The sequence below is a fragment of the Globicephala melas genome, chromosome 1, assembly GCF_963455315.2.
Source record: "Globicephala melas chromosome 1, mGloMel1.2, whole genome shotgun sequence".
Classification (NCBI taxonomy): Eukaryota; Metazoa; Chordata; class Mammalia; order Artiodactyla; family Delphinidae; genus Globicephala; species Globicephala melas.
The window spans coordinates 112,490,559-112,509,236 of NC_083314.1; the positions used below are offsets into that span (position 1 = coordinate 112,490,559).

Genomic DNA, 18,678 nt, shown 5'->3' on the forward strand with positions numbered 1-18,678 from the left:
GTATTTCTCTACCTCCCCAACTCCACCACCAAAGGTCTTCATTGTTTGTTGACATATAATTATAAAAGCTTATAATCATATGGTCTCTTTGCTTCAGCATTCACCCCCTTCAGTCTTTCTCCTTAACTTCTCCAGAGTGAACCACCTAATATTTAAACTTCATGACACCGTCTGCTCAAAATTCCTAATGGTTTCATCTTGTGAGAGGATAATCCTAATTTGATGGCATTTACAATCCTACAGACACACCCATTGGGATGGTTATTTATAATATACAAAGAACTACAACTCAACAAACAAGCAGTCCAATTTAAAAAACGGGCAAAGACTTGAATAGACATTTTTCCAGAGAAGATATAAAAGTGGCGAATAAGCAAATGAAAAGGTGAAGAATGTCATTAATCATTAGAGAAATGAAAATCAAACCACAATGAGGTACCTCTTCACATCCATTAAGATGGCTACTGTTTAAAAAAGCCAGAAAATAATGAATATTGGCAATGATGTGGCGATATTGGAACTCTTGTTCACTGCTGGTGGAAATGTAAAATGGTGCTGCCACTATGGAAAATTGTATGGTGCTTCCTCAAAAAATTAAAAGTGGAATTACCATATGATCCGGCAGTCCCACTTCTGGGAATATACCCAAAAGAACTGAAAGCAGGGACTCAAACAGATGTATTTGTATAACCATTTTATAGTGGCATTATTCACAACAGCCAAAAGGTGGAAGCAACCCAAGTGTCCATCAGTGGATGGGTGTGATGAATGGGTAAATAAAATGTGGTATATACATACAATTAGTTAAAAAGGAAGGAAATTCTGACACATGCTACAGCAATGATGAACCTTGAAGATATCATGCTAAGTGAAATAAGTCAGTCACAAAAAAACAAATGCTGTATGATTTGACTTACATGACGTACTTAGAGTAGGTAAATTCATAGATACAAAAAGTAGGATAGTGGTTGCTAGGGCCTGGTTGAGGGAGAAATTGGAGAAGTTAATGTTTAATGAGTAAAGATTTCACCTTGGGAAGATGAAAAAAGTTCGAGATTGGATGGTGGTGATTATTGTACAACAATGTGAATGTATTTAAAGCCACTGTACGCTTAAAAATAGTTAAGATGGTCATTTTACTATATATTTTACTATAATTAAAAAAAAGAAAGATCCTTTAGAGCCTGATTCTTAGCCATCTGTTCTTGTTTATCAACACTTGCTCTGGCAAACCTGAGCCACTTGTAGCTCCTCAAGCACACTCAGCTCTCTCATGAGTCAGTGCCTCCCTGTGTGCTGCCTGGTGGTTTCTTACACCTTCTAGTCACTGCTCAAATACAGGCTGACTCTCACCCTGGTTTGCCTGGGACCGAGGGGTGTCTCAGAATTCAGGATTTTCAGTGCTCAAACCAGGAAAGTCTCGGGCAAATTGGGACAAGTTGGTCACCCCAACTTTATATCCCAACATTACATCAGTTCCAAATTTGCTCAGCATCCTCAAATGTCCCCAGTGTCTTCACTTAAGAACCTGAAAACTTTGACTTGGGAAGAGCCAAAATCAGAGCTCTGTGATGTGCTAGAAGATATTTATGAAGATATCTATTTTTTAATTAACATCCCTTGAGTTCTTTGGCTTGTGTCATCGTAGAAAACATATTTATCTTTTTTCCCATTAGATTATCATAAAAATCTGGTCAAATGCCTTACTAAGATCCAGATATACTGAATCAAAATGCACTCCTTTTATCCACCAGTTTTGCCAACCTGTCCAAAAATGAAATTAGTCCGTCAGATCTTGTTCTTTTGTGAACTCATTCTGGCTTCACATTAGTCACAGCTTGTGTATGTGTGTGCACATGTGTATCTGAACAATTCTTTCCACTAACCCCTCTAGAACCTTACCTTGGATCAATATTGATTCACTTATAAAGGAATATCATACTCTGCCCTGTACCCCCATTCCCACATATTTCATACCTGTTCAAAAATATTGAAGCCAACAAATGGAACGAGAGATTTTCTTCTCCTGACTATATTAGATTCAGAAGCCAGTATTAAGTAGTGTCTATGTTACTGAAATATGTCTCTCATAGCACAGACTTGGGCTCTGCCTGCTAATACCTGCTGAACTGGCTGAGTCCAAAGCAAACACAAAATCTAGGATTAATAGGAATGTTTGTTTTGCATGTAAGCTAGCTATGTGAATACACATTCATTTACAGGGTTATAAGTACAGGTCTGATTAGTGGCAAGTTACCAACATTAAAACAGTAATTGTTACCATTTGGGGAGGTTTGGGGGCAGATGGGTCCCAGTTTAAACTGATAGCTCAAGTAATTGCAGCATTTGTTTTGTTTTGTTTCCAAGTAAAAACAGGCCTGCACCAAGCATCTGGGGAAGAGAGCTTTTTCCCTCTGTGACAGGACAGTTTATTTGCTGCCTTCAGTGTAAGTAAGCTTCATAGGGTTGCAGATAAGAAGCAAATTTCCAACATGAGGAAGAAAAAGGTTTATCTTTAATGTACAAATTTAAATTCCTGGAATTGAAATCTTTAGCTGCTCAATATGTTCAATTCCAGAAACTTCTGCCCTGGTTCTTTATTGTGGCACAATGAATCAATTCAATTTCCTAATCATGGACACCATTTGTTAAGTATGTTTTAAGTCTTAGACTAAAATGTCAAACAACCAATAAGCATGAGAGTAATTATCTAATGATAGTAATAATAATAATAATGTTACTACTGTTGTGATTATTATCATCATCAGAAAGACCTGCAATCCTAATATGACTCTGCCAGTCATTGGCTCTGTGACTTTAGTTTTGTCTTCAAGTTTGTTTCATAATTTGTAAAGTTGGGATAAACAGTACCTGGATTGCAGACCTTATAGGATGGTTAGGAGGCAGTAACATTTATTGAGCATGTGCTATGTGCCAGAGATTATTTGGCACCTTTCATGGATTATTTCATTTAATCTTCATAGCACCCACATGAACATGAATAGTAGTATTACCCTTCTTTTGCAAATGGGAAAACTGAAGCTGAGAGAGATTAAATAATGTACCTGAGATCCCATGCCTTCTAAGTGACAAAGCTAGGATTTGATTCCATACTGGGCTAAGGCCACACTTCCCATAGCAAACACATGGACTTTTTCAGCTGTAAGCTATAGACCTACCTATAGAAATACAGGTACACGAAAAGAAAATTGATTCATCCAGAGTGGGCAGGGAATTTTACGCATCCCTGTGGATTTCCTAAAAAACCTATGTGATTTCACAAGCCAAAAGTAACAGAGCTGGCAGAATCTTTCAGAAGTATCATGTAACAAAGGTGATGTCTATATAATACTGAAACCGTTATCCATTATTTCCATACATGTGCTTAATATCACAGTGTATTTAAAAGAAGCATTCCACCCAAAGAAGATATTCATTCATGATATTCAAATGCTACTCAACTTTCACATAATGGAAACAGTCCTTTATACAATCTGGACCATGTGCTTAAAAATCCTGCCTTTCATATGCCTTCATTTATAAAATGCTGATGGGGGAGAAATTCATCTACTGCCGTCCAACACTGTTTCTTTTGCATTTTATTCAAACCAAAGATTTTTAAGAAGAACATCCATCTCTCCTAGAATTAGCTGGTTATCCTTGAAGACACAGTCTAATTCTTTCCATTTCTTATATTTCCTAAATATTTTCTGTCCACACATAGTATTTCTTTAACCAAAGTAATGCTCCATACTTTTTGGGCTGGCACTAAGGGAATTCTAAATACTTTCCTCTTGATTATATATTCCAGAATATATTGTTCTGGCCCTAGGCTACAGATACTTTGTTTTACACGCTGGAAATAGTGGTAATGAGGGTGGGGAAATTAAAAAAAACTAATCTCTGAGAAGAAAACGATCAGTGATAACAGTGGGCACATACTATCCTAAATCCCTAATTTTGAGACAGTTTAAACATCAAAGTGTGTTTACATTTCATTTAGTTTTATTCAGTATTGACACAAACTATTCCATTAATTTAAAGAGCTGTTAGAACCCTTAAAGGGGTTTTAAACACGACTAAAATTTTCTCTGAGAAGAGAAATGATTTATATGTGATCCAACTAATGCCTTCCAGTCAACTCACTTCCTAAATTTAAAATGTGGAAATAAGAGCTGGATAAATAGACTTAAATAAAAAGCAGCAATGAAAGAGAAATTTGTTCTTGAGTCTTGTCTCTCTCTCTACACACACACACACACACACACACACACACACACACACACACTCTACAGGTGCACAGGAAAAGAATTTTGATTTAATAATCTGTGTGCAAACATGACAAAAAATAAAATAGAAGGGAAGTAACTCTACATGATTAGTTCGTATGATTAGTATAAGCTTTCATGTTTTCTTGAGCAAAATAGGAGATGTATTATATCACAGTAAATATTAAAGCCTATGAATTTTATGTCACGAAAAATAAATTTAGAAGGTGCAATTCAAAGGGTAAATTTAGAAAATTTCATCTTGGAATTCTTGCCAATCTGAACCCTTTGAGGTCTTTGAATAAATAAAAGTGTGACTATGTTGGAAATCTTATTTTAGAGCACAAGAGGGTCAAATATAATCATTTGGTTTCAGTTTCCCTATTGGATGAGAGCCAATGGAATCAAATGTAGTTATATTGAGTACTGCTATTAATCACGCACTCCTCTTATTTTCAGGTCTGCCTGGAAACAACTGTGGCAGACAGATAGGGCTGGCACAGAGAGATCAGAAATGAGAGAGCCGTTTCCAAGCAAAGACTTAGATGGGCCTCAGAGGAGGAGCCATGGACAGACTGCAGAAGTGATTGAAACTAAAAAACAAAGCATTTATTTCTAGTGGGGAAGGAAATAATCTCTCACAAAACTTCCCACCGTAAGCGTTTGAGTAAATAGTAATCCTTCGTATACTTGCCAACAAATTTTTTTCAGCCTAAATCTTAAAACTTTTTAAAAATATTAGGAATGTGACTAGGGTAGGGGGAATGGCAATAGAGGGGAGGGGGACACACAGAGGCTTAAAGGTACTAATAATGTCATATTTCTTATATGGTACTGTTATTTTTTTAAAAAAAACTTACATATACACATGGTGTACTCACTTTCAAGGATATATTTCTTGATAAAATTTTTTCACATTAGGAGATGCCATTTAGTGTGCTAATATGATTCTAAGCACCTCGATTATCTGTTAACATACCTTAAAACTTTTATTTGAAAATTATTTTATTTATGTACATCTAGAGCAGCATCACACAAACGATGTAACATTAAGCTGCTTTTTTTTTTTTTTTTCCCCAACAACTTTTAGACTAGAATTTTGTCCTGTGAAAAATGAAGGAAATTGCCAGAGGAGAGTCAGGAAAAGTAAATCTGAGTAGAAATTTTCCTTTCACTCCTGAAATATCTGTTACTCCCGTAAAATGGCTCCACAATAATAGGTCTGTAAAGAAATTTATGTGGAGATAACATTAAGAGGGTTAGAAAATATATATCTCTTTACAGAATTCTCCCCCAATCAGTCTTTCTTCTATCTCCAGCATGCTACCACATCTGGTATCAGGAGCACATTGTTTGCAGCAATTATTTTTTTTTTAATGGAAAGAGGGAGGGGTCGGGAGAGAAATCCCTAAAATTTCAGAGGCAAATTCCAAAGTTCCAGTTTTAATTTAACTTTATATATATATATGTTTGAAAATGAATGGCTCTCTGCTAATGCTGTATAGCTTTTGGAGTTCATTCAGAAAGGGTTTAAAAATGGAAATATTGACAGATTGTGAACTTCAGCGGTATAGGTGGTGCCACTGTAACACTTGACTGCATAAGGCATGTTGCCCCTTGTAACAAACATCCCTATGGCCATATTTAAATTTTTTTTAAACTTTATACATGCACACACACACATACATATTTGTTCGAAGGGTAGACCAAAATAAAATAGAGTACTTAGTGGGACACTCTGCTGTACATATGTGTCCCTTTTGTCTGGTGTTTGGACTCAGATTATCCTAGTCTCTTGGCTATGACCCTAGAACTGATTAAGGTTCTCTGCCAGAGAAAAGTGAGCTACCTTTTAATTGGTAGCCTCCATTTAGTTCACTTCACAAATGAACAACATAGAATCTGTGCTAAATGGCTAGAATAGTGAGCCATTACATGGGAGGGATGAGAAACAGGTAACTCAGATAGCAAAGATAATTCATTAACAGACAGTGGGCTCATCTTAGTTTTTGGTACTTCCAGGTTTTTTTTTTTTTTTTTTTTTTTTTGAGCAGGAAGCTAGGCTACAGTAGGTGTGAAATGATCAAATTGGATGATCTTGAGATTCTGCTCAAAGGGAATGGGATCGTATAGGATTAGAATGGTGGACTCAGTATTATGCAAAATGTGTCAAGAGTATGTTACAATAAGTATGTTACACTTCCCACCAAAAGAATAAAACACTCTTCCTGCACCGCATGGCTCAAAGCACCTTGAAGAGCCTGGGCATCCACGTGGAAGAACATATTATGTAGAGCTCACTAGCTTCTGGACCAGCAAACCAAGAAAGGAAGATTATATTCTGCCAACTGTTTTAGATGCACCTTTGAGTAAATTCATGAGACTGAGAATAAAGGACCAGAACAAAAGGAGAAAGATCCTAGCATAAACAGACTTGAGAAGGAAATAGTGGCAGCAAAGAAGATCAACAAAGCTTGCGTGGTAAGAGACAGGAAATATATGTTGTATCAGAACTGAAACATTTTCTCACCATCCAGGCTAAGGGTTTTTCATCAGTTTCCCTAGTGAGGAGGGATTGAGGATTTTGTCATTTGTAATCTATTATATATAAACATGCCTTAGTTAGCTATGTGACAAGCGTATATAGTTATCATCCCAAAGTGCTTCTTGAGTCATTTTTATGAATCTTTGTGTCACCTTCTTAAAGCCCGCAGGTAAAGAACCCTTCCAGCTATTAGCCTGGGGTTCCTGCCTGGTTATTGTAGCCAGAGTAAGCATCCCTTATTACCTTAACAAAGTCTGTGTCTCTAACTAAGGTGCATCATGTTCTAAACACAAAAAGAAGTCAACTTCTGGGACCCATCTTTTAAAACAGGGGTCCCCAACCCCCTGTTAGGAACCGGGCCGCACAGCAGGAGGTGAGCAGCGGGCAAGCGAAGGAAGCTTCATCTGCCGCTCCCCATCGTCTCCCGTCGCTCGCATCACCGCCTGAACCATCCCCTCCCCCCGCCCCCACAATCCGTGGAAAAATTGTGTTCCACGAAACCGGTCCCTGGTGCCAAAAAGGTTGGGGACCGCTGTTTTAAAATGAGCAAAGTTTAAGCGTTTATCTCTCAAGTATTTTCTCAGTTTCAAAGGAATGATGGCCATTTGCACTAGTATAAAAGACTCTTCTAGACTAGTGGATAGAGAAGAAAATTAGGCTAAGTTCAAATTCCTGAAAGATACTCTGTGATCTTTCCAGCCTCATCACTATATTGTAGCCATTCCAACTGCAGTTCCCTGATCATGTGCCAGAGCCTTTTGTACCTCAGGGCTGTTGCCTGCACTGCCACTTCCACGTGGCAGTCCAAGATTGGCTTGAACTTTCCTGTCTATTTGGCTGATACTCATTCTTAAAGACCTGAGCTTTACGTGTTCCCACTCACTCTCAATAGAATTGTGTACTATCTCCTTTGTGCCTCAGCTGCCCTATATCACCAGTTGATTTTTCTTTCTTTTTTTCTATCATATATCAGTTTGTTTTTTGTACTAGATTCTTTCCCTAGCAGGTTATAAGCTCCTTAAGAGTAGTAATTATGCCATATATCTTCATGACCCCAGGTCTTAGAACATTGCCAGGAACATAATAGGCATGCCACTCTTTATTCATTCATTCAATAAATATCTAAGCATGGAATTTTAATTAAGCCATAGTTATTCTGTCCAGGTACATGTGAATAAGAGTATTTACTCATTAAAAGATTTTACAGGCAATCAATAAATATTGTGTTCAGTAACTAAGTCAAAAATGGTTGGACATATCATTAGCCTATCTGCATCAAAGTTTTTTGTAATACCTGTTAAAAATTCATATTCCTGAACTCCACCTCAAACATAGAGGCTCTAGACATAAAATTCAGAAATTTGTAAAAAGCAACTCATGTGACTTATATACACACTAAAATTTGAGAATCGTTGGATTCCAAAGAGCACAGACTTCAGAATTTGATGGAGCTGAGCCAGGGTTCCGGCTCTACTATTTATTAACTGTATGCCCTTGGAAAATAAACTCTCAGGGCCTCAGTTTTCTTACTTAGAAAATGAATATAATAATATCTCCTCATTGGGTGGTTGAGATAGTTGTAACATTAGACATGTTAAAGCACCTAGAACTGTGCCCATTACATAGAGGTGCTTGGGAATATCGGTTCCTTTCTTATCTTCCTATCCCAGCTTCACTTTGCTCCTCCAGGTCTCTTCACTAATCAGAATACCTGAAAGTAAGCACCACACATGGCCCTTAGTCAGCCTCTGTGCAGAATCCAAATAATCTTGGCATCATCGCAATAATTTTGAATATGATTGCTTGAACTCTATACACATGCTAAAATATTTATTTTGCTTTTTCATCTCATGGAACTAATCAGACTTCGATATGGGTTATATTAAATTTTTACTTTGGCAAAAATGGATATCCCCTTACTAAAGTATGCCAAGACTTTCAATCATGTGCCAGAAGCTGTAGACATTTGTTACTTCCCTACTAATTTGGGGGACTGGACCGGCAAATTAACTTTTCCTCCTCTTCCATGGAATAGCAAATATTTTTATGATCTTTCATAAATATTGCCATTATTGTTGCAAGAATCTTATTACAAAGTATGGAAAAGTTTCTTCCATTTCTATACCTCAAAAAATACTCTTACCATTAGTTTGTTTTGCCTTCTTCGAAAAAGTGTGGGACCTCTATTCACTTTGAAATTGTTGAAAAAGATCAAATAGATACGATTCAAAATTCCATATTGAATTTTCTCATATTCTTAGTGAGATGAGAGGAATTGAAACTGAAAGTGCTGATACAGAATCATGAGTAGGAGTTGCAGTTCTAATGAGTCGCTGCAGGCAGATAGCTATCCACAATCTGTTCTCATCTGACTTTTGATGACGTTATTGCATCACTCGTTTCTATAAATTACGTTCTCTGTAAGTCTGTAGCATTTTGTATGAGTGTTCATGTCAAATACACTAAAGATATGACATGAATTGTTGGAAAATTGTAGCGCTGATTTCAGATGGGGAACATAAACCTTATTATAAAAGAACCAAAAATATAACGAAACACGAGAGCAGCAAGACATTCTATTTGGCCCTTTAATACTTCCAAGTGTTAACTATTATTCAAATGTTCTAAAGGAAAAGTGTATATCATGTCCTGCCTTACGTTTGAAATTCAAAAACTTGATTTTTTCTCTACTGTGTTCTTTCCTCAGCCTCTTCACTCCTAAGTTACTTCTAAATCAGATTCCATAGATACTCAAGCAAACATTTGTCAGTTGCCGTGCAACCTAATTGTGGATTCTCTGTAGTCCACTTCCATTCAGCCTATCCCTTTCATCAGTAAAATAACCTTTCCCCTTACACTACATGATTTTGAGAAAATTAATATCCAGTTAGCAGAAAATTAGCCTTAGAAGTACTGAATATGAAAAACACTAAGTTTATTTCTGGATAGAGGCATGTAAACCTGTCATTTTATAATTTCAAATGTAAATTCTACCTGTCCTAGAAGACCATTCCAGTAGAGGGCTCCAGCTTGCTTTTACACATTATGGAGGAAAAATTACCAGAGGTTTTTGAAGATCAACTTGGCAACATGGCATTTAAAATGCAGAGTTTTCTCCTGGCATGACTCTTCAAGTCTGTATCTGACTACCTGTTTGGTTGTCCTAGAGTCCAGCTCAACTTATGGATCTGCCTTTCTCTGGCTACACAAACTCATTTTAATCCATGTATTATAGCTTTTAGCTTCTTCCCTAGCATATTCTCCAATGTTAGTTATTTTAAACCATCCGCATACTCCTCAGGAGTCCAGTCAGTCCAACTATCTCTTTCAATCTTGAAACTTTTATTAGTTTTTTTTCTGATTTATGTAAATAATACATGCTTATTATAAAAAATAAAAATAGAAAAATAAAAAAGAAGAAAGGATAAAATTTAATCCATCATCACTAATTTCACCACCCAGAAATTATTTATGCTACTATTAATACTTTGGTATATTTCCCTTAAGTCTGTATTCTAGGATAAATAATATACACTGTACACACCCATATATTTTGTATTGTATATATTTTCTCATCCTGTCTTGAAATATTTTAAGAATTTCGTGTTAGGAAATATCTTTCCTAACACGAAAAAAAACCATTATTTTTTCATTGTTGCATGATGTTACATTATATGAATGTACCATAATTTGTTTATGTAGAAATAGAATCATACTGTGATGATCATCCTTATGCATATGTTTTCATGGGCGAATCTGATTATTATTTCTTCAGGATATATTTCTAGAATCAAAATCACTGATCAAAAAATATAGCTTTTAGAGTTTCTTAATCCATATTGGCAAATTTCCTCTAGTTTTACCTAATTTACCTTCCTCCAGCTGGTATAAAAGTACCAGCTTCAATCTACCTTTATCAATGTTGGATGTTATACTTTCTTTAAAAATCCTTGTCAAAAAAAAAAAAAAAATCCTTGTCATTTGCTTTTTTTTTTTTTTTAAATGGGAGCTTAATTATTTTAACTTGCACTTCTTGAATTGCATTCACTACATGTTTTAATATGTTTTGGGCCAACTTTATTGCATATTCCTTTTGCCCATTTTTCTACATTGCTATATTCATCTCTTTTCTTATTGATTATAAGAAATCTTCATGTATTAAAGGTCTTGATATTCTATTTAAAAAATGACCTAAACTCTTTGAAAGTATCAAGGTCATGAAGTGACCAACCATCCCAGATTTCCTCTGTCTGAGTGGCACTCCCAGGACACGGCACTTTCAGTGATGAAAGCAGGAAAGTTGGGTAAATAGAGATGAGTTGCTTCCATGTCCTGGCTATTGTAAATAGAGCTGCAATGAACATTTTGGTACATGACTCTGTTTGAATTATGGTTTTCTCAGGGTATGTGCCCAGTAGTGGGATTGCTGGGTCATATGGTAGCTCTATGTGTAGTTTTTTAAGGAACCTCCATACTGTTCTCCATAGTGGCTGTACCAATTCACATTCCCACCAGCAGTGCAAGAGTATTCCCTTTTCTCCACACCCTCTCCAGCATTTATTGTTTCTAGACTTTTTGATGATGGCCATTCTGACTGGTGTGAGATGATATCTCATTGTAGTTTTGATTTGCATTTCTCTAATGATTAGTGATGTTGAGCATTCGTTCATGTGTTTGTTGGCAGTCTGTATATCTTCTTTGGAGAAATGTCTATTTAGGTCTTCTGCCCATTTTTGGATTGGGTTGTTTGTTTTTCAGATGAATGGATAAAGAAGATGTGGCACATATATACAATGGAATATTACTCAGCCATAAAAAGAAACGAAATTGAGCTATTTGTAATGAGGTGGATGGACCTAGAGTCTGTCATACAGAGTGAAGTAAGTCAGAAAGAGAAAGACAAATACTGTATGCTAACACATATATATGGAATTTAAGAAAAAAAAATGTCATGAAGAACCTAGGGGTAAGACAGGAATAAAGACACAGACCTACTAGAGAATGGACTTGAGGATATGGGGAAGGGGAAGGGTAAGCTGTGACAAAGTGAGAGAGTGGCATGGACATATATACACTACCAAACGTAAAATAGGTAGCTAGTGGGAAGCAGCCGCATAGCACAGGGAGATCAGCTCAGTGCTTTGTGACCATCTTAGAGGAGTGGGATAGGGAGGGTGGGAGGGAGGGAGACGCAAGAGGGAAGAGATATGGGAACATATGTATATGTATAACTAATTCATTTTGTTATAAAGCAGAAACTAACACACCATTGTAAAGCAATTATACTCCAATAAAGATTAAAAAAAAAAAATAGAGATGAGTTGGCCACCCTAACTGAGGAACTGTTCCAGATTAAAGGCGACTAAATGCAATTAAATGCAACATGGGATCTTGAAGCAGGAAAGATGAAGGTTTACTACAATATAGGGAGAAAACTGGTGAAACTTGAATGGGTATGAAGATTAAAGAATAATACTGTATGAATATTAATTTCCTGATTTTGATAATTTAACTGTGTCTGGAAGAGAATAACCTTGTTTTTAGGAAATGCACATTTACGTGCTTAGGGGTGAAGTGGCATAATGTCTGAAAATTACTTTCAAACAATTGGGAGAGAGAGAGAGAGACAAAGAGGGAGGAAATAATAAAGTCAACATGGTAAAGTGTTAGCATTTGGGGAACATAGGAGGAAGGGTATTTGGAAAGTTTTCATGCTATGTTTAGTAACTTTTTATAAGTCTATAATTATTTAAACATAAAATGCTTTATAAAAAGAGATGAATTGCTATGCACTACAAATATTTTCCCCAGTTTTCCATTTGTTTCTTCATTTGTTTATATTGGGTGACATTTGTATTTTTTTTTTATTTTACCACTTGAAAATTTTAAATCATACTTCTGTTTTTCTGAAAACCTACAAGTCCCAGAGAACAGGCATGTCTGTCTGATGACTTTTCTCCCTAGTTCTTAGAACAGTGTTTGAAACCTATTGCTGCCCAATAAATATTTGATAGATAAATTAATAAATGTAATCTTTCCCACTCTGAAGAAGATATATTTTTACATATAATTACTTCTAAATCTTCACAGAGTTAAATATTTTTATAAACCCATTAATGCATTGGAATTTACTTTGGTTGTACACCATGAGGTGGAGATAAATTTATTTTCCCCTAGTAGTTTCAACATTATTTGTAAAACAGATCTTATTTGTGGAGTTTTGAAATGCCACCTTCATCATATACTGAATTTTATATCCTTATGAGGATCTGTAGCAGAAGGTTATATTCTATTTCAGTAGCCCCTTGTCCTGAAATGGTTAGATCTTGAAAAGAAGGGAGGGAGGGAGAGAAAAGGACAGAGGGAGGAAGGAAAAATGGCAGAAAGAGGAATTATTGAGAACATCAACTTTATCCAGAGTCAGTCTGCATGAGTTTACATATTCATTACCAGTTTTGTGACCTCAGGCAATTTAACTAAACTTTTTCTCCTTCTCTGTATAAAATGGATAATAAGTAGTACCTACTTAACAGGATTGGTAGAAAATAAAATGAGTTAATATATATATAAAATAATTAGAGCACTACTCATGCATAGTAAGCATTATGAAGAATTTGCTATATTATTAGTTTTTGAGTTCCTGTACTCTTATTTAATAATGCTGTGTGCTTTTTGTTCTTGCTCCTTTAGTTCTATATTGTTTCCTCCCACTTTCTGTAGTCTATGTCCTTGACTCTCTATTCTCCACTAAAATATTCACATCTTTGAAAACAGACTCTACTGTCAAGGCCTCAAATACCATTTTAGGCAGATAATGAAGAAGTCTAAAACTCTAGCTCTGGCCCTTCTCTTGAAGTCTAGCTTCTAACTCCAACAGATCTTTGGGTAGTTCCAAAACAGTGTCCTACCAAGATCTCAACATAGTATGTCTCAAACTGAGTTAGTTGTCTTCCTTTTGCCATTGGCCAATGGCATAATTTCTTAATCATTCAGACTTGAAATTTCATCTATATCTCTTCCCTTCCCAATCTAACCAGTTATCAGATCTTCCTGATTCCTTTTAATAACAATTCTCTCATTTAGCTTTTCTGTTGTTCCTACCATAGTTCACAGTACAAACATATTTCAATACCTACACCGAACTTTTCCTCCAGCCTTCTCTCTTTCCAATCTTAGCATCTGATGTTAAGATCATCTTCTTAAAATGGGAATTTGGAACATAATCATTTATGTTTAAAATTCTTTAATTATGTTTCCTATTGGCCATAGATTAAATTTAAACAATAGAATGTAATCTCTATGAGGGGAAGAATTTTCAAGCATTTTGTTCACTGATGTAATTGAGTGCCTAGAAGAGTTCCTGGCACATAGTCGATGACACAATAAGTGTTTATTGAATGACTGAATGAACCCTTATCCTGGCATTCAGGGACTTCCATAGTTTGCCCTCGACCTCTCTTCTAATGCACGAACCTGTAACCCAAGCTGATGAATCTACTCCTTTCCCCTGAATATAATTCAGATATCTTCCTCTTGTTCAATTGCTATTAGTCTCCGACTCAACATTTCTAAGCATACTGTCTTCTTTTAAAATATTTTATTTATTTATTTGTTTTTATTTTTGGCTGCATCGGGTCCTAATTGCAGGATCTTCGTTGCGGTATGTGGGATCTTTCGTTGCGGCGTGCGGGCTTCTCTCTAGTTGTGGTGTGCAGCGTTTTCTCTCTCTAGTTGTGGCATGTGGGCTCCAGAGCATGTGGGCTCCATAGCTGAGGCCCACAGGCTAAGTAGTTGTGGCCTGCGGGCTTAGTTGCCCCGAAGCATGTGGATCCCAGTTCCCCAACCAGGGATCGTCCCCTGCACTGGAAGGCAGACTCTTCACCACTGGACCACCAGGGAAGTCCCTCTAAGCATACTGTCTTTCTCTTCTCCACCCATGTAAATCCTCTTCACTTTTCAAGGCCCAGCTAAATCCCATGGTCTTTGGTTAAGCTGTATTAAATAATTTTATCTATGCTGAACTCTACCATCCTAAAAAGTCTATATCACTTAAACGTTACATTGTTTATTTTTTTACGGGGCAAATGCCTCCTCTCCCACAATCAAATGTACTGTATTTGAGGGTATGCATACCCTTTGGATGCTTCTGCATAAAAAGGGCTCTAGTAACTCTAACTAGCAAATATTCTCTTCTTATATTCAAAGAACCTGAGATACATTTTAATGATAATTCCATTTCATACAGCTTTCAAATATTGATCAACATTGTGAACAGAAAAAAAAATATTTTTAATCCTTAAGTAATTGAAGAGGAAATGGAGACAGAAATTGGGTGAGTTACTTGAGATCTGCTTAATTCATAGTCTATTCTTTCCACCAAACCAAATTACTTGTCATTTTTTAGTTGACCAGTAGTCAAAAATAGATATACTGTAGGAATAGAATACTGTAGAAATTCTTCAGGTTAAGAATGAATATCTTCCCTTGATACTGGGTTTCTAGGAGGATTCCAGAAAGCCGTGGCTATTTGCTACAGAAGTTGGGGGGGGGGCAGGTAGTTACAGTGGCTGTTTGGCATGTGACACCTTAACTAAGTGATCAAAGTTAGCATCACTAGTCATAAAATACATCAACATTACGTATACTCAATACGATGCCCCGACAAAGGCACAACATCACTTCAGTGGTATTTTAGCTGAAAATACAAAACCTGAATCGTGGGACTACATCACACAAATCCAAATTTAGGGACCTTTTACAAAATGACTGACCTGTGCTCTTCAAAACTGTCAAAATGATGAAAGATTAAAGAAGACAGGGAATTCCACAGAGGGCAGGAGACTAAGGAGATATGGCAATTTATTTAATATCTTTGTTAATTAATTAATTAACTAACTAAACAACAGTGCAGGATCCTAGATGAGATCCTGGACAAGACAATGGACATTTGGGAAAACTGACAAAATTTAAATAAGATCTATAGATTAGGTCTATAGATTAGGTATTGTATCAGTGTTAATTTCCTGGTTTTGATCATTGTACCATGGTTATGTAAGATATTAACATTAGAGGAAGTCAGATGAAGGCTATACAGGAATTCTCTTTACTTTTTTAGCAACTTTTATGTAAATCTACGATCATTTCAAGATGGAAAGTTGAAAAATTGAGGAAGAGGAAGATGGATTAAACTGTGTTCTTAGAGGAAAAAATCCTCCAGATTCCAAGGGCCACACCAGTCATTTCCATTCATTAATATGGTCACCTTAACTTTTATAGTGTGTATGTAACGCGGGATGCCTTTCAGCCTGTGGAAGGGTCATTAGCTGTGGATGGTGCACAGTATAGACAAGGAAAACTTGGAGAAATGATATTCACTGGTATACAGCAGTCATTCATTAAACAGACATACCAAATACTATTTTAGGTGCTGAAAATACAATGATGAGCAAGATACTAGGTCCCTGGCCTTCTGGAATTTCCAGTCTTATTAATGAGAAGGATAAAAGCAGAATTTAATTTTTTTTTTTCTTCAAAGTAGACTTCTCAGTATGAAGAGGCTGTGGAGAGAATGGGGACTTACATCGAAAAAGACATTTATTACAAACATTGGAGAAGGTATTCAAATTGGTAAGGCCGAGGTGTGTTCCTATGCTTTTGTTGCATAACTGCAGACCATTAGTCCACGCTTGTAAGCAGGAGAAAGGCAGAGGGCAGAAAAGTGGATTACAGAAGAGAAAAATCAGTAGAAAGTAGTACGGGGACAGACTGAAAGGAAAGAATGAAGGGGAGGAAAGGAATTAATGAGAACTTTTTGCGGTCAATTAATAATACGACGTAGGCCACAAGCATAGCTGCAAAAAAAAGCAAGAGAGTCGGAGGACAGTGAAGGAGTCCATTTTAGCTGAGCTAAATGTGATTTCAGAAGGTGTGTGTGAAGAGGATAGAGAAAAGGGGAAATGGGAGACACTCAAGAGAGAAAACATGAAATTGGGGACTGCTGAAAAAGGAAACGGTACATGGACACTTGGAGGAAGGTTACTAGTCACCTACAAGCTTCGGGAATGTCGAGGGAGTACAGCGTGGGAAGCGAGAGGGTCGGAGCTGTGCCTGGGCGGCTGCGAGCGCGCCCCAGGCGCGGCGGGCCCAGGGGCTTGCGGACAGGGGCGCCCCAGCCGGGCGCGGGGTGGGGGGAAGGTTGCGGGGCGGAGGGGGAGGTGTGCACTACGTTTGGTGACGTCATTGCAAGTCAGTGAGCGGTGAAATTTAACACCGGCCGGATTTGCTTGGCTCCACTTCTTCCAGGGGAAGCAGCCGGCGTCAGTCAACGCCGAGCGCCTGCAGTTGCCACCGGTCCCCTCGCACGGACTAGATTTCCGAAGTGGGTGTGTGTACTTGTATGACAAATGTTCCAGCGCGGGTTGTTTCCAAGGACTTCCTCCCCCACTTCATCTCCTTCCCTCCCCCCACCCCTTTCTCCTCCCAGGCCCAAAGCAGAGGACTCCACTGGAGTCACGGAGTCGTCTTTGAACCGCAAGTGAACTCGAGGGCTGCACTCGCAGCCGAGCTCCCGCTTCTGCCGGCGCCCCGCCGCCTGCCCGTGAGGTCTCCTCGCCCGCCCTCCCAGGGCAGGACTCCCCCCGGACTTGTCTGTTACCGAGCTAGGGAGCCTAGCTACCTACCCTCCGGGTGCTATTTCTTTCCTCCTTCCCATCTCCCCCCTCCCCTTGTGGTTATTGTTGAGGTTTTGGAGCATCGTTTTCATGTGATTTTCCCCTCCTTTTTCATGGACAGTACCTGCACCCTTAGCAGTTCGGAGCTGGCTTCTGTTTTCCGTTAGCGCTTCGCCGTACGGACAAATGCATACAAATGCATTTAGGAGCCCGCAGGACAAGGCGTGGACAGGTCTCCCACACAGCAAAAACGTAAGTAGCCCACACGCCAGGGCAGGGGTTAGAGCACCCCCTCTCCCCACCCCCTGGATCCGCTGAGCCCGTTGGAGATCTGTGCACCAGCTCCCTGGCACTTTTTTGAAGTTGGGAGTCGCTGAACAGCCGTGGCATCCTCCTGTTGTCTCCTCAATTTGTAAAATACTGTGTTTGAAAGGAAGCCTCCTGCCAGTGGGTCTCTCAGACAGTTTATGCTAAAGAGATACTGCGGCTCTGGAGGAGAAGCTCGCTGGCTCGCGGCCCGACGCGGGCGGCCGTGGCTCCCGCAGCTCCGGAGCTGGACTCGGACGCCAGCCCAGGCTCTAGCTCCCGTCGCCGTCGCGCCCTCCTTCCCTTCTCCTCCCTCGGAGCCCTGGCTGAGGTCCTGTTTCCCTGCGGTGCTCCTCGGGGCGTGCACTCTGGGTATTGCTGGGGCGCTTAGGTGTCCCCTGGGCTCTGTGCGCGAAGCCTGGACCTGGGCACAGGCGTGAGGGCAGGGTTGCCGGGTAGGGGGAGAGGGTGCCCACAGAACCTCGGGCATCAGGGCCCTCCTGGACTCGTGGGACTCAGCGGCAGTCTCCTGTAGTTGTTAGGAGGCCAACAAGCGTGCTGCCCATCTGGGGCCCAGGCTGCGCCCTGGTCACTGGAGTGTCACTGCGGAAGGGGCTGGACGCGGGGAGGGGGCGGGGCTGCTGCTCCCGGGGAGTGTTCGCGCCGACCCTGGCTGGCACCCCACCTTCTCTTTGGGCGCTGTACCTGCTCCCACTGCCTCACTCGGAAAAGAGCGTACATTGGGGGTGGGGTGGGGCGCATGGCCTTGGCTGGCTGCCCTGGCCCCCCTGGAAGAGGTCATTGGGTTACGCAAGTTTGATTCTGGCCCCGGGGGCGGGAGGAACGAAAGCGACTGCAGTCGTTCTCTGCCACTAGGCTGCCCCTCGGG

At 39.0% G+C, this 18,678-nt stretch overlaps 1 protein-coding gene across 6 annotated transcripts in view; it reads left to right on the forward strand.

The window, feature by feature from the left end:
* The window catches only part of COL24A1 (collagen type XXIV alpha 1 chain), a 431,901-nt gene that overhangs the window by 20,348 nt on the left and 392,875 nt on the right, over positions 1-18,678 (forward strand). For 4 of the 6 annotated variants that reach the window (XM_060303280.1, XM_060303308.1, XM_060303317.1 and 1 more), the window contains exons 1-2: positions 17,070-17,195; positions 17,605-17,735. In XM_060303280.1, coding sequence (XP_060159263.1) covers positions 17,680-17,735 — 56 coding nt within the window. In that variant the 5' untranslated portion in view covers positions 17,070-17,195; positions 17,605-17,679. Of the gene's footprint in view, positions 1-17,069; positions 17,196-17,438; positions 17,736-18,678 lie in introns of those variants that run through there. The other 2 variants (XM_060303290.1, XM_060303296.1) reach the window with 2 other exon arrangements.